The sequence below is a fragment of the Anopheles cruzii genome, chromosome 3 (assembly GCF_943734635.1).
Source record: "Anopheles cruzii chromosome 3, idAnoCruzAS_RS32_06, whole genome shotgun sequence".
NCBI lineage: Eukaryota > Metazoa > Arthropoda > Insecta > Diptera > Culicidae > Anopheles > Anopheles cruzii.
Window position 1 is genome coordinate 70,298,003 of NC_069145.1, and position 16,328 is coordinate 70,314,330.

Here is a 16,328-nt window from a genome sequence, read left to right on the forward strand (position 1 = left end):
CTCTATCGACGCCCACTTGGCCAATAGTTGCGCAGCGCAAATCAAGATAATAACTTCTGGCGGGAATACGGAAACGGATTGGAGTGAAAATACCTAGTTTATCGGCCCGAAAATAGACGTTCGCTTGTGCTTTGCTTTCAGCGCTCCGTCTTCTGGGAGAGTCGTTCCCATTTCATAAATGGATGATGTCGGCTTCGGCTCCTAGCCGCCGGACTTTAGAGTGCGATTTTTTAACGGCTTGGCAATGAGGACGACCATCACGAAGAACCATTCATTTAAGATTAAAGCGCAAGATTATGGGGTGGTGCTTTGTGTAAAATGAACTTTCTGACACCCTATTCAGCTTTGGAGTCAAAAATGGTTGATTGAACAACATTTTTCACACCTATCCACAGCACTTTGATATGATTATAATGTATTCCTGCTAAGTAGAGCTGTTATTCCCATCGCACAAAGGGCAGATAGCGTTGACCGTATCGAGGGAGCGGTTTTCCGTGCGATCGGACTGCATTATAACTTTCGGCTAGGGAATTCGAGTTCGCCGAATGCGATCACGCCGTTGTCGCGTTGATCAAGCGTCAATGCTGTTATCCCGCGGCCCACTACCTGCCCGAACCGCCCAACCTTCGGTTTTGGCCGTGGCGAGCCCTATATTCACTGGCTAGTCAGACAGAGAGACAGAGTGAGAGAGAGAGAAATTAAATTATGCAATGCGAATGTACCATTTGCACTCGCTGATTGCACTAATCGAATCCGTTAATCGCGCATCCCGCGGGACGTGGCTCTACGGTGCCGTCGGGCGGTCGGTTTTCGGAGAAGCGATAATTCAATTCGACGATTTTATGGGTCTCCGATAGGGTATTTACCTTGGCGCTGGACGTGTTGAACCTCGAGCAGGTAAATGTTGCGTTCAGGACAAATGGTTCCAATAGTTGGAAATGGAAAAACCATGTGTTTCGTTCAACAGATTGGGCCATCATGCACGCTTGAGCCGGAAACTGTCAGCTTCAATCTTGCCACAGAAAAATACTTTCTTAAAGGCGATCGGGCTGTCAACGCTGGTAAGGAAAATCACCCTTTTTTGAGGCGCAAAAACAAGTGTGCAATGCTGCCAACGATTAATCTAGGTTTAATTAACCATGACCCATTCGGAAAACAAAAATATTGTGTTTGTCATCACCCAGCCCACCGGTGGGTCGGGACCCGTTGGGCGGGCGATCGGTACGGGACGGATGCAGGAGAAGATTTACGACACGGTTACACACTGTCACCGATCGGAAAGAAAGTTCCAGGAAGGTGGATACCTTCCTCTTTCTCTCTCTCTCGCGCGATCTCTGTCTTTCTCTCTACCCTTCTGAGGAACTTTATTTATTTTCGTTATTTTCCTGACTGACTGGGACGACGCCATTCAACATCCGAGTTCTACCGGCTCCGGCTCGGATTTCAGCAGGACGACCGACTCCTTCCGGCGATCGTCCGGCGGCCCGACGGGGAGGGCACACCGGACGCAAATTCACGGCCGGTGCGCCCGGTGAACAGGAGGGCAATCTAAATAATGAATGCCAATCCGAAATTAAAAATGAGAGCCAGGATTAAGCAGCAGGAACAAAATGGGAAATTGAAATGAAAATATATTTTCTCTTTTTCCATTCCGTCCGCCTTGCCTATCCTGTAAGCCGTTCCTGTGGGCGAGTGGCACCGGGACCGGTGTGTTGCTCGTGAGTAGAACGTGGTGGTGGAGGATACTTCCGGTGCGCTACAACGTTGCTTTCTTCGGCCGCATCTTTGCTCCATCCGTTTGCATCCATTATTTTCATCGCCTAATGGCTTTTCCGAAGAACCGACCGAGATTTGGGCCGAGCGGGCGAGCCCGACGGAGTAAGAGGTCGGCATAAATATTAATAAAAATCCGCCAACATAAACAAAAAAAACGACGGAAATTTGCTCCAGAAAAGGGGTTTTTGGTTAATTGGTCTAGCGATGGTTGTCTTTTCCGCTCGCTTTCCTTGGATGCATCCCAGGTAGCGATTGGGTTGCAAGAAGTATCTAGTCGGGACGCACCGGGAATTCGGGGCAGAACCTTGCGGTTTTGGTATTCTCCTCGGAGCACGGAGTGGTGGCGGTCTCGTAAAACCCGGAAGCCGGCACCCCTCGAAATTGCCAGCCAATCGTGACGTGCGTAATTTTATACCTAATTTAATCTGCCCTCGCACACCCTCGACAATGCGCGAACGAACGCGAGCGGGTCGGTGGCGGTGGCTTTGACACTTGAGAAAATATTTAGAATTTTATTACTATACAGCTCGTGCGTCATGTTTGCGCATGTTGTGCCTGCGATGGAAGGCGCAACGACACGTGGCACAAAATAAGAAAAAAGCGCTCGATGCTCACGGTCTCATGGATGAACGCCAGTGGGGCGGGCAGTATCAGAAAAACCTTCAAACTGTTGTAAACAATGGCGCGAACAATAATGAGAATCGTGCGGGATCTCTGGGGCGGGCAGTTACCGCGGGAAGCCGCCGATACACGGAGTTTAACACCGTGCCACGTGGCGCTTTTTGGGTTTGTGGTGAATGTGCGAGGGTTGAGCGGCTTCTGTGTAGGGCGGCCGATGACAAAGGCCTAATTTCGCGTAGTCTGGGTTCTAATGTCCCACAAGGGTACTTAATGGGTAACATAAAAATAAATGTTATGCCCATGAAACTTTATTATTCGTTCTACACATTAGGTTCAAAAATATTTATGGAAAAATTGGATGTTGTACTAATTTGAATTCTTCGACCTTAAAAGTTTGGTTTGAGTTAAATTTGATATTTCAATCCAGGGACATTCGAAGGTGACATAAAAACGAAACATTCTCAACATGTATAAAGTTTACACATGTGTATAATGCACAGGTATTTTTTTTCTGTCTGCCTATATGAGAAGTGGCTTGTCCGTCTCGCTACACCGATTCATCCGGTTTCCAAGCGAATGACACCAGTTCGAACCCTGAAAGTGCCTCGCTTTCCCTGACCTTTTCCTTCGCAAAGGGACCGATCAATCGGTACAGACAAATGATCTGCAGCATTTCACACGTAACTCATTTGCAAATTGCATTGCCATCTTACCGCTTCAATGCTAAAAGGATGATAGAAAGCGTTGATTAAAAGTCAAAGCCAAAAAGAGAAGGATGAAAGTAACACAAACCAAAAACGTAATAAAGATTGATTTTCCCTTTAACGGTGCGCAATTAAACGTTCCTCCGCCACGTTATGTGCAACCTTCTCAACGCCAGTCGCTGTCGCAGCAAAAAAAAATCCGTTGCCATTGAATGGGTGATTCCGTCCAGGCCGTGAAGCAAACCAACATCAATCGTGTGATTTTCCTTTAAACGGTCTGTCCCCAGTAGCCATTCGGTTCGGTGTGTAATTCACGCATAAAACACTATCGCCACGTGACTCCAGGCCGCGAGTCAACTGAGTCAAATGAGTTTTTTATTCCATCACACCCGTACGCGTGTTCGGGGCCGGAGATTTTATGCTGTTTATTGGCCCAGACCGATCGCCGAGCGATAAATGCAAGATAAACACCGCCAGATAAACGGAGATAAACATTTACCATTACGCGCATTTGAGGCCACACTCCGGTTATCCGGAGCGTTTGAGGTGTGAGGTTCGTTTTTGTCTGACGAGTATGCAAATCAAAGCCATGGGCCGTGGTGTAAAGTGAGGCGATTTAAATTAGCCAGCGCGCACCAGGTTTGTGGCGGTTCTCCTTAAAGTGGTCGCTGTAGCGTTAAAACACAAAACGTTCCACCGTTGGTGTGAAGAGAAGGGGTTTTCTTTATTTCCGCCAGCGGCCCGGAGCGAAGCCTGTTTTCCGGCCCCGTTCCGGAACGCTTCGGATCGGATCGAACACGTTTCCGTTTGCTGGTGGTTGTCAGCGCGCCACGCTGCATACCGCAAGTTGCCGCATAAATGGCCCGTTTATGCACCGCGGTTCGACGCGGCCGTTTTGCTGCACCGAAGAACGTGCCGATCTCCGGAGGGGCAGGAGGGAATCGTGGGGCTGGAGGGGGTCGTGATTCGAAGTGTTTTCGATTATTTTGATGCCACTACGAGCGAAGCGAAGTAACGGTGGCACCAAAACCCCGACCCCCGGTGTATGACGACCGGTGGCCGCATTCGGGGTCGATAATGAGGGAAAACTTTCTCGGTGACTTGGTGCAATGGAAAGCGAGTCGGAAAATTACACGTTTCTGGTTGCAGCAAACGTGACGTTTCGCTCGGCCGTCGAAAGTTCGGTCCTCCTTGCCTTGGGGAAAGCTGAGATTGCTGAAACGCCAAGTAGCTCGCCAAACATGACAGATGAGCCGGCGAACCGGTTCGGCCGGTCGGGAAGGACGCGGCCCGCGCGGAACGTGTTCCATTGGGGCGTGTTCAATTTCGTTGCCGCGTGCCGGCATCGGGGTGCGGGACAGTGGGGAGGGTTCCTTAAAATAGTTTTCCGGAATCGGAAAGCTCCGGTTGATGACATAAGAAGACGCTGCGGATGCGGGAAAAGCCTTGTCGTTGTCTCCACGCCCGCAGACGCGACGGGGATGTCGCCAGGGGAAAAATGAAATCATAAAACCAGCGAGAACCGAAGTCGCCGTTAGGCCGGTCGCTCCGGGCTGGTTGATGTGAGCCATTGGTTGTGTAAATCATTTTTATGTGAACATCGTACACGCTCCGGAGAGGCGCATACGGCTTCTGCATGCACAGCAAGCAACATAATTTGTGGAAAATTCCCCGCCGGCCCTGACCGACCGACCCACGGCGACCGAGGGTCGTGAAAGTTTTTGCCAGAAAAGTCAGCGCCCAAGTGTCCCCAAGCAGCGGATGGCATCGGTTTTCTTGCAACCGTCGTTGCGTGTCTGGACCGCTGCCGGCAACATCCTCATCCTATCTGGAGCGTGACGAAATGGTTCAGAAGTTTGCTGATTAGTTTTGTTGCCAGTTGACTTTCTCTCTCTCTCGCTCTCTAAAGTCCCTGAAACTGGCTCCTCTCCACTTTTGCCCCCCTCCCGCCACCGGAATAGTTCGATCGGCCCCTCACGACGGCGTAGTGGTCCTGAGGGGCTCCAGCATAAAGATTTGTACTCCGACAGTGTACCTTTCTTTCCTGTTTTTGTTTTTATTTCTCTGTCGCACACGTCTGCCTTAGTCTGTCTCTTCCGGTTTCTCCCAATTGTGCAGCCAATTAAACGGCCAGCTCCGGTCTCCAGTCCCGGAGACCGGAACCTCAATCTGCCAGGTCCGGGGCCCCTTGTGCCTTGAAAAAACCCAACAACTTATGTAACACAATTTCTTTCGTCGGTCGGGCCGGATGCCGGGATCTTTGTCCGAACAATGTTCCGACGCACCCGTTCCGAGAGGAGAGTGCGCCCGTCGGTCGGTCCGCTTGCTGATTCAACACCAACCGACATAATTACAGGCAAATTATACAATTTGTCATGCAATAATTGTCATTTCCATTTCTCGTCGAAGTTTGGGTCCTTCCGGGCTCGCTGAGGTAACATTTATTTTTATTGGTCACTTACCGAAAGTTTTCCGTTCCGATGCACCGGCAAGCGTGTGGCGACGGGTGCGACCCGGGTTCGGCGGCACGTCCGGAAAGAAGCATGTTCTGATGGTCGTTTGATCGGTTGGCCTGTCTGTTTCCGGTGCGGTTCCGGTGACATGCAAATGTTTCGCTTTGCGCCAGCCTCTGAGTGGTTTTGATTTTCATGCTCCGATAAGAAGGTTCTCTTGGCTGAGTTTCTGTTGCATTCTTTCCTGTCGTGTGGCTCACAAGGCAAAGTCTGATGTGTTTGGGGCGGAGCAACGCTTTTTAAGGTGTTTTTTCTTTCAATTTCCGTTAGTTTTATTACTACTGAAGGAATTTTAAATTACGTTTTGAGAGATCTGATAAAATAATAAAATTTGGTATTTAGTTTTGATTCCATTGAACATGAAAGTTCATTAGGAAAATCATACCATTTATTAATATCAGAATTCTGAATAGTAATACGTCTTCCTCACTATATTTTGTGTTTCGTAAAGTGGTGCATCCGATGATTTTGTTCATAAACTTTCATATGGTGAGACGATTAGTATTACAAAGTTTCGACGGATTGACATTTCTCAAAAGAATAATCCAACCTCCATCCTTCAACTTCAAAATACATATGTCGAGGCAGTCCTGGTAAATCAAGCAAGTTAAGAAACTCGGTTGGATCATTCACTGCTTATTCACGGATCATTTTATGTAAGCTTATTCACAAATATTCTAATTTATTGCATAGTGAGTTCAGCCTTCAGTTCCATTGCACCCGTGAGAGTGGCTAATTATCACTCATCATTTTCTCAACACTCAACTAACGCCTCCTTTGATTCGCTCGAGTTCAATTTAAAAAGAAAGCGTTGGGAAATGACACCAAAGATCGGCTTTTAGTAAGCAGTCTCGCTTGGGGCAAGTTATTGCAGCGTGAACTATGATGAAAGTGTGACCATAAAACCTGACCCTCGGCACTTAGAGCTCTAACGTCGCACGCCGCGTCCATCCGATGAGCGACCTAATTTTGGAAAGAGTTAAAACCAAAAACTGAGAGCCACCACTTTAACAGCAGATGCAAATAGTGCCGAAATGAGAAGTTTTCCACACTAAACTTTAGACTTTACTTAGCGCTGGGTCCGTGTTTTGGGAGATTATTTTTCGCCAACGCCCGAGTGTCCGATGTCTGTGCACTGTATCGACACCAGTTTAGCGATCGTAAACATTACCAGCCCTGCACCGGCAGCCGCCAGCGTTGAATCGTTATGAAATTCGCCAGCAGCAGCGAGCTCGGTGGTCAGTCCCCCAGGGATTCCGTTTACATCGCACGCCGGCGCGGCTTCTCCTTCTTCGCGCAGCTCATCAACTTTACGGGTGCACTTTATCGGACGGTTGTTCATAAAGTGGAAAGACAAATCTGTATGCATGCTATTTTCTAGCCGCCGTGCTCCGCCAGCCGGGTGTCCAGATGGGCCAGCCTCAGGGGAGTGTGGTTCGTGGCATTCAAGCCATCGCTACGAGGCCAAGCGATATGAACACGCCCAAAGGGTGGTGGCTTTCGGTTGGGTTTTTGATGAACTCCCGTGAACGTGAGCCACCGGAACGCCAGCGTGCGGTGTGGAGTCGGGGTTAGTTTTCGGGGCAAACCCGGGACCTTCAAGGTCTTGTTTCAGAGAGCTCCTGCCCACAGGGCCCGGTGGGTGGGTAAATTGATTTCGTCTTCGCCTTAACTGATCCTGGCTTCGTTTGCCAACGATGCACTCGGGTGGATCGTTCGCGCGCTATACTGCCCAAAGGATAGCGAACGCAGGATAAAGGGTGTCCCTATTATACGGGGTCAATAAATTAACCAAAGTTATGACAATTTTACGATGCATCCGAATTATTTTTTGACAATTTAGCAGATTGTCTGTTTAATCTTGAATCTGTAATCTGAGATTATGACGTCGGTGGGGGCCCTAGCACCGGTTGGCCAAACGATGATCCTATGCAGCCTGCACTTTGACCGTTTATGCTACGCAGCAAACTTGCGACAAGTGCACACGATGGCGTCGACATTGCTGAGCAGCTGAAAGTAGCATCACCGACCACGCACCAGACGCGCCCTTTTTACATCTTCAAAAGGGGGGGGAAGTAAATTAGAAAACAAGCGAAGCCGCCCGAACCCGAAGAGGTTGAGTTTATTTTGTCATTTATGGTGATTTAGTTCCCGTTTCCAGAACACGTTACTGCCACCCGTGCCGCATCGCATTGATGGCTGGCAATAAAAACCGTACGGTTATGGTTCGCCGGCACCGGAACTCATCCTCCCAATTGGCCGGCACTTTAAGAAACCCGGCCGAGCGGTGGCACTGGTACACTTCGGGTTAGGAAACACGATCGGGGCGCAATTTATTGCCTGCTCTGGTAAACTGCTTTCCTATTACGCGGTGATCGATCACCGGATCGGAAAATGGTCCGGTCGGTCACTGGTCGGTGGTTGAACTCGGCGGCTTGCCGGTAATGATGCTGGCCATCATTTCGGAACCCAAACCAAGCACTTGACCAAGCGTGTCCATTACCGGTCGCTGGTGGGTTTGGCCCAATTTTCGGGTACGACGCGAGGCATGGCCTTGGGTTTATTTGTCGTCCGATCTTTACTTCCGTTTCCGGCCGTGCTTCCGGTGTGTGTGTGCAGTAATTGTGATGGATACCCCAATCGACCTCGAGAAGTGCTTACCACCAGAGCCACCGAGTTCGATCCCCGATTAAGTGCGTGTCAATCGCCGTCGGCAAACCACCGCAACACCGTTCGGAAACGTGCCACATTTTCACACCGCCACTTGGTGGCGTGGCGGAATATCGGGATCCCGTCCCCGGCCCCCGCGCTGTGACCTCGCTCGTCACTGGACCGTGGGCAAATAAATCGTTGCAATCGGGTTGGTTTAGAAGCAAATGGCGACGCCCGATGGAGCCATGCGGCCCACCACCACCACTGCCGGGCGGTGGCGCGTTGTCAGTGATTTGATTTCCGGTTTTTATGGTCGACATCATTTTACCAGCCCCCGGGAGCCAAATCCCGCCGGGTTTCGCTAATTAATTTCATTCCCTACCACGGAATGCGCCCCCTTTTTCGAGCTGGCCCCCGGGCCGGTGGTCGGCCGAAAGGGTTTCGGTTAATGTACTGTGCGGGAATCGAATTTTGTCCGACACCAATCACGGAAATGGGGCGCACGAGCGTATTTTATTTATCGGAATTATGGCGCACGATGACGCGTTTCCTTCCTTGCTGGCCGTTTTGGGAGTCGCTTAATTAACGCGCGCAACGGAAGAGCTATCAGTCATCATAAAAATGGATCGAATGTCAAGTAAGAGGTCCCTTATTTGTGGCCGAACGAGTCGGGCTCAACTTCGATTGTTCGATTCGATTGTGTGCGCCAGTCATTTGGGGTTGGGTTTCAGATGGGTAATTTAGTTGTTGCGATTAATTGCCGTAACTGAGACTTTATTCCCCTGTTGACGTTTTATCTCCAATTATGTTCACTATAAAGCTCTCTTTGCAGTATCTTTTTTTTATTGTTATCAACTTATAGCATGACACAAAATGGTTTTATGTAACATTTTACAAATTCTACTCAGCAAATCCCTGGCTTTCTCTCGTTTGTTTTCAGTACTCTTTTGTTTTCTTGTTGACTTACAGCCATTTCATTAGCTTTTACCAAGCGATGAAAAAACATAATTTTTGATCATTCTTTTCTTTCTTCTGTAGGTTGTGAAATGAAGAGAGCTGAACAAATGCTTACATTCCGACGCGATAGAATGATCATCCCTTGGGGCTCAGTTTCGAGCTGAGCAGGAAAAGTTGTGGCTTTTCGAACGAATCGGGCTTCGTTTTACATTTAAACGTAGAAAACATGAGAATTCGCAAAAAAAACGGAGAACTCGGTACGCAGCATTGGATGAATTTTAATCACTTGCTTGTCCAACTATTTTCTCCCTGCGCGGGTTGCATTCCGTTTCCCGTTTTTATGGCTTTTGTACGTTAAAACCGGTCCCGTGGTGGTGCTCGATAAATGTGTGCCAGGACACAAGCCACGGACCACGCTTTCGCTTGGTTTACGCGCACCCTGGCGCATCGCTCAATTTCCAACCGGTTCGAGCCCGGACGCTTGGCCCAGCACCATATTTCATCCGGCGGACCAGCGTTGTCCGGAAGCTTAGCATGGACATCATGCGCCCTCTAAATGATGGGCACCACTTCCGGCCCGGTGTGGTCGGTGCTCGCGAAACGCGAAACCCTGGTGGCCGCTGCGTTAGCCGTTGCGGCGCCCTTTTTCCCACGGGGAGCATAATTTGTATGCTTTTGCTATCGATCCGCGTGCCCGAACCATGGCACCGGGTTTCACCGGTCCGGTGCGCTGACCGGTGGAAAGTGCATTCCAAGCCACCCGTTATGGCTGGTGATGAGCGACGACTGGCCCGGTTGGCAATCGGGTTGGCGAGCAGGAAACCTACCGCAACCATCAATTCAAATTTCGCGGGCGCGAGCACCGACCGACGGCCGGCCGGAGCCGTGGTTTGTCTAATAATTTTTCCCGCTCCGGAGGAGAAATCATTTATCATCGACGTCTTATCGCGCGACCCGGGAGCGTTGCGTGCAGCGGGTTGGTTTTTCGGGCCACGTCCCGGCGGTCCAACGATGGTTGGTATGTGTTAATCTAGTGACTAAAATATCATTACTCAACATAAACGGGATCGGTGAACCAGAAGAAGACGTCAACCGGGAAACTCTCCCGGGAGCGAGTTCTGACTCCAATTCGTGGCCTCGGTAGAGAGAAGCAAAACGAAACTGTATTGAGGTGGTGTTGTTTTTTGTTCGTCCCTAGCGCATGATGATTTAGAACGGAAAACAAATTGATCCACACGGCATGGAGGCCACATTATGGGAGGTTTACTGGCTTTTGATTGGGTTATGGCTGTCTTGTTTGTTCTCTGAATGGATTGGGCGACGTCTGTTGTCGGATTGCTTGTGCTTTAAGCTGACAGAAAAAAATAACAGTGGATTATATGATTTCTTAACAATGCAAAACAAGGTCTCGTGCAAAAAAGTTAAGTTTTTGTTAAGATAGCAATTTTTCTGTGCTTTGTGAGAAAACTCATCTCACTCGTCTCACTTCATTCCCGGTAACTCACCTCACATTGCTCGCAATAATGGCTACGTTACATACTTGATCGAGCTGCATTCCTATGATGACGAAGGCTTAAGACAGGTTTTAATTATAAAATATTCATTGCGGAAGAATTCTAAATAATTAAAACAATCGGTCAATCGGCGTTTTTCTTACTTTGCAAATCTACGTTTATCATGCCAGTCCGTTGTAAAAATGGTAAGGCTGCTTTTTAAATGAACCAAAACGTTAATTGGCCGTCATTGGCGGCGGAGCGCTGACTGGACTGCAACCCGTAGTTTGCTGTAATTGATTCTTACGTGATCGTTCGCTACGTTACGTTGAGTAATTGTTCCAACTGCGTCGCAGTAGGCACGAAGTGCGGAAACTGCAAAAGTACCTCTTTCTGCACCGTTAGCGCTTCCATAGCGCCGCTGCTGCGGCAGCTGCTTGCTGGGCACACGATACCTATCGGCAGCTCGTACTCACCAGCAATCGGCAAGCACTTCTAGACAGACGCGCTGGACGGTGAGAATAGCACCTTTTTATTCCCTTTCCGTTAAGGCGCCATTTTTCCAGAGGCAACAGTGTTGCTAATTGCTAAAAAAATACAGGGTCTTTAATGATTGTTTTCCTTTTCTCTTCAGGTGCGAGCCGGACTTTCCTGGGAGAAGCAGGATTTAGGTAGCTGGCATTGAAACGATGGCAAACTAAGAACGTTGCCGCGCCAACCATTAGCAAGCGGATTAGCAGTCACTCTGCTTCATATTTACGATTCCCACAGCACCGAGGGACGACCTCGTGCAGGCACTCCTTTTTCGGGATAACGTTTCTGTTGGGTTTTAATTATAGTGAAGATGAAGACGAAGGCTGCAGGTTAATGTATAGCGCCGTTGTAGCGTTTGTTTTTCCGTTTAAATTTCTTGTTTTCGCTATCCTTGCTGTTTGGTGTGTGTGATATACAACATATTCATTTACATAAAACAGTTTTCCTTCATTGCCACCATCGTTTGGCCTATTGCAGGTTGGCTTTTTGATGGGTTTTAAATTAAGCTCTCACTTCTAGTTCTTTGCTCCCTTCATCACTCGAAACTGCAAACTCAACAAACCGGATCTAGTTTTCTTTGCTCTGACGCTGTACTTTTCAATGCAAAAACTTCTTCGCCGGCGCTTTGATCCGCATGATTTGCGAAGCAAATTGTACAACTTCAAATTAATTTTGTACTTCAAGCTACGACCTGTCTGTGTCAGTAATGGTCCGATGTTCGGCGAGTAATTGTACGCTCTCTTTTCGAAGACTATGGATTACGTTCGATGCCGGATGAAAGGAAATCAATTAGCAAGAAGCGAGACATTGGATGTCGCGGAGGACACACGGCGTGCGTCGGTTCTATGGTAAAGTGATTCTGTAAGGAAGCTACGACATGACAGCCAATTTGGTTGGGAGATTCGAAGCTTCCGCAAAATGAATGATATTATTCGATACATTCCGGTGCCCGAGTGGATGAAGCGGTATTTCGGTCGCTGAAGCGCTTAATAATGTGATGCAGTGTGAAAACATTGTTTGACGTCAAACTTGTCACCCTATGCTGTGAGTACACTTCCGGGGCCCGTCTGCAAACAGCGAATCGAATGCCTTTAACAAAATGCAAGCGATTGAAGCAAATTTAATCGCTCGTTATGAAATTGTTTCTGCAGCATAACTCAATCAGCGGGAGCCCAGCAACGGGTCGATGTCACCGTGGGGTGATAAATTGGCACTGCGCGTCCAGCGCGCCAGGGACCCAGGGACCAGGACTCCACAAACCACATTCAATGTTCACCAGCTCCGGCGGGGGGGTTCGCTTCGAATTTATTTTTACACACACGGCAATATTCATAAATTTCCACACCATTTTCACGCGCGGGCTGCATTTACAGCGTACATTTTTATGCACACCATACGGGGCTCGGTTCGCTTTCCGCTTCCGCTTGCCCGGAGCATATGATCGGTGCCATCGGTCCAATTTTTGCTCCAATACGAGGTCCGATTTTATGCGAGTATGACGAAAGTATCCTGTGGATTTCGGTCAGAATTCGGTTGTGAATGGGGAGAAAATTCGTTCGTGAAGAAATAAAAGCGGGCTTTAGTTTTCGTTTTAGGAAACGATCTCATTAAAGCTTTCCGCTTAAGCAACGATAGTTAAATGCAACATACAACATGTGTCAGTGGTTGGCAGCAGAATTAATAAAACATTGTGACACAAAGAACATGCTGAACATGTTTTATGTTTTCGTCCGGCATCTTGACGACGAACGGGGTGGTTGATTTACTACGAACGAGGAATGCTGTGCTCGGCGCACCGTATAATGTACAGCTCGTTTACCTTGCACCATAATGGACTTAAGCTAGGGCTGAAATATTCATTCTACCCGTATGTGACGCTGCCACCCACCCGCTGTCCTAGGGGTCCTGCGGCCCAGGTTGACGGGTGATAGGTGTCGCTCACCAAAACACTAGCCCGACCACGGCCGAGTGGCGTTGTGGGGACGCGATTAATGAGATTCCTTCGCCTGCTGGCCGCGCACCGGGTGGACCCGATATTATTCATGATATCCTTTCGATGGCACGAAACCGCAAGCCGAAATGGCACCCGGGGCACCTGGGTCTTCGACGCTCTCCGAACCACACAGCGAGACAGCTAATATCACTTGGCACGAGGCGAAGCCAAGCTATCAGCCTTTTTATCATGTTTGCCATGCTCCATTATGCGCGCGCCCGTCTCGTCCGTCGGCCAGGCCACGTGCAACAGGGAACATGACCGAGTGTGGCGGAGAAAGCGGTGCGCGTGAGTGTGGGGCCACAAAAATGCATTAGCACCGAGACAAGGGTTGGCCAGGATATGAGTGAAATATTGCCAAAGATCAGTGCACCAGGTACGGCCGAGCTACGAACTACATAAATCTCCAAATACTTTACAACGCTCGCCTTGCGACCGAGGCTGTTGGCGGGTAGGGAAGGGAGCCGAAAGAGTGTGCAGTTTGTGGTGAACTTTAGCACAGCCAGCCAGCCAGCCGCTGGGGTCCTGTGGGCTCCAGACATGGACCTTCGTAGTTCACAAATCTTCGCAGAAGTGATGGCTTGGGTTCACCATCGTGGGCGAGCGTGGGCCATAACGGATGGCGAAGCTTAACTGTTTTCTCACCTTTAAGCTCCGATTACCCGGATCAGGTTGGTAAAGGTTGGGGTCCAAGGTACGCCTCGGTGGGCTTGAGAACTATGCGATACTGTGAGAAGGTGTCTTGTACCGCGGCTCATTGTAAACGTTTGGCTCTTAAATAGATTATACTATGTTTTGTAGTGTATTTTATTAACCAAAAATGTTTATTTATCCCATGCGCAAGAGACAAACAAAACCAAGTCTGCTGCCCTTAAATACTCTTAAGCATAAGTCTTAAATAATATCTAGTTTCACTTGATTCAAATTCACGCTTAAAGAAGCATTAAGATGCCAAGACATAGCATTCAAAGCAAGTGTTGAGTTATGTGACCACATAAAACCCACTTTCGTGCGGTTGCAACTTCTCCGCACTTGATTGCGCTCGATTGAGGTGAGTTTTACCTTTACTTTTCGGAACAATGTCGGTCTGTGGTGGTCCGTCCGACGGGGACCCGGCCCCGGTTGTTGGCTGTTTTCGCACATCGCACAACATAAACATCCTTTTCCGTCGGGCCGTTTTTCTTCTTTCGCGCCACGCAGCACCATCGTCGCGGCCAGCGTCTACCACCGTGGCCACCACTATTTTCCCCCAATTGCCGGTAAATGATTTCTAGTCCGGTGAAATGAGCATCGCGGAGGGGAGCACACGTCATCGCCCCTGTTTTCTTTCCCGTTTCTATTTATTCGTCTTCAACGGTGCATTGTGTTGGCTTTCCGCCACCAGACGGAAGTCCGGAACCGGAAGCAAACAAAATACTTTGCTGGTTCGTCCACAAACACAAAGCTGCCGCTGGCGCCTGGAGCGGGCTCTCTCCGGGTTTTATGGGGCTTTTATGGTGCCCATCGGAGGCCCGGTTCCCGGTTCGCGTGTGTGTGCTAGTTTACATGCCCGGAAGAAAATTGAAAGCGGGCCGGGAAAAAGTTTTCCATACGGCGCACCTGACTGTGTGTGTGTGCGGAGGAGAAAACAATGGACTGGCAGATGAAAAAAAGTGTAGCCAAACTTGGCGGCCACGAAAGCAGCTTCTTTTGTGTGTATGTGTGTGTGTGTGAAGTAAAAGTTAAACACTAAACAATTAGAAAATAAAGCAATAAATCCAAACACACCGCTGGCCGCTGGTGCAGTCGTTCGATTGGGCGTAAAGCTTCTTCCTGCCTTGTTTAAAATTTACCCCGGCCCGGGTTACCGGCGCCGGATGGAAAATGGCATCCGTAGCATCCACTCACCTTGGGTTGCGAGAGTGCGTTCTTCCGGTCGCACCGGCGAGGTCGCCAAACTTTTGCCACCGCCGCCTCCCATCGGTGAAGTGGTGCGGCAAATGTTTTGCTTCCGTCGATCGTTCCGTCGCGTTATTTGGCGTGTAAACAGAGGGTAAAATATCGTGCACCCGAGCAGGAGTCCGGATAACATTGTCTCCTGTCTCGTGCGTGCAGATAGTTCGCGCCGACGCTCATGGCAAACACTCATGAGGCAAGCCATCCGCGTAACTGCTACGCACGGTTGAGTTCACACGCGCATCGCGAGCTGGCACGAACAAAAAAAGGACCCACCGAAGGTTGGCTTATTTTCCGGTAAAACATTCAACGAGGCATTCGATGGGTAATAATTTAAGCAGTTTTACAACAACCACCCGGCCATCGGCAGTGTGGGGATACTCTACATTCACGTAACCCAGTGCGGCCTTACAGGTTCAATTAATGCGTTGAAAGTGCGCGATGGAGGCGCCTGGTGCGTTATAAGAAAATATTGTACGCCGTTTAGGCACACTTCCGGGCAGTGCCTCTGGGTGTATGTGTGCCTTACCGATAATGAGGGCCAAAACTGCTGAGCGGTACACTAGACACGAGCCGGCTGCTTCGAATGGCGTGCTATTTTAAAGGTTTAATTTACGGTGGGCACTCCTTCTCTTGTCTTTTCGCTGATGAGACACGGAACACGCGAAAGAGCGAACCGAAATGCTGCGCACCCAAAAGCACGCGGACGTCGCGTACGCTTTCTACACCCTCTCCCGTTCTCAGTTAAATCACTTCCCCGCCGAATATAGCCCGTGCCTGTGCAGAGGAAAATGGGTCCGTTTTGGGGTGCTCCTGCCGGAAGGGTTTTGGACAGCACTTTTCCGGTCGTTTTACCTTTCCACGCGCTGCTGGGACTTGAGCAACCCCGGAACTGATTACGAACGTTCCATTTACACTTTCAACCGGGTCTCCCCAGAGTTCGCCGTGGTCCGTGAGTTATAATCTTATCAGCCGGGAGGATGGCAGGAAATGGGGCCGCTTTTCCGCCTAATGAAGGAGGGGGCACAATGGCGAATCGATGGCCACACTTTATGGCCTGAATGGCGGAGGAGTGAAAGGGCTGGAGGATTAAATATAATTGCATTTCGGCGTTGTCGTAGCGCCCCCTAAAGGCACTCCGTTCTCCGTG

General features: G+C 49.3%; 1 protein-coding gene across 1 annotated transcript in view; it reads right to left on the reverse strand.

Moving 5' to 3' along the window:
* LOC128270894 (uncharacterized) overlaps positions 1-15,203 on the reverse strand; it is a 79,094-nt gene extending 63,891 nt beyond the window's left edge. The window contains exon 1 of the mRNA XM_053008319.1: positions 15,131-15,203. Coding sequence (XP_052864279.1) covers positions 15,131-15,203 — 73 coding nt within the window. The remainder of the gene's footprint in view (positions 1-15,130) is intronic.
* Positions 15,204-16,328: the final 1,125 nt, after the last annotated feature.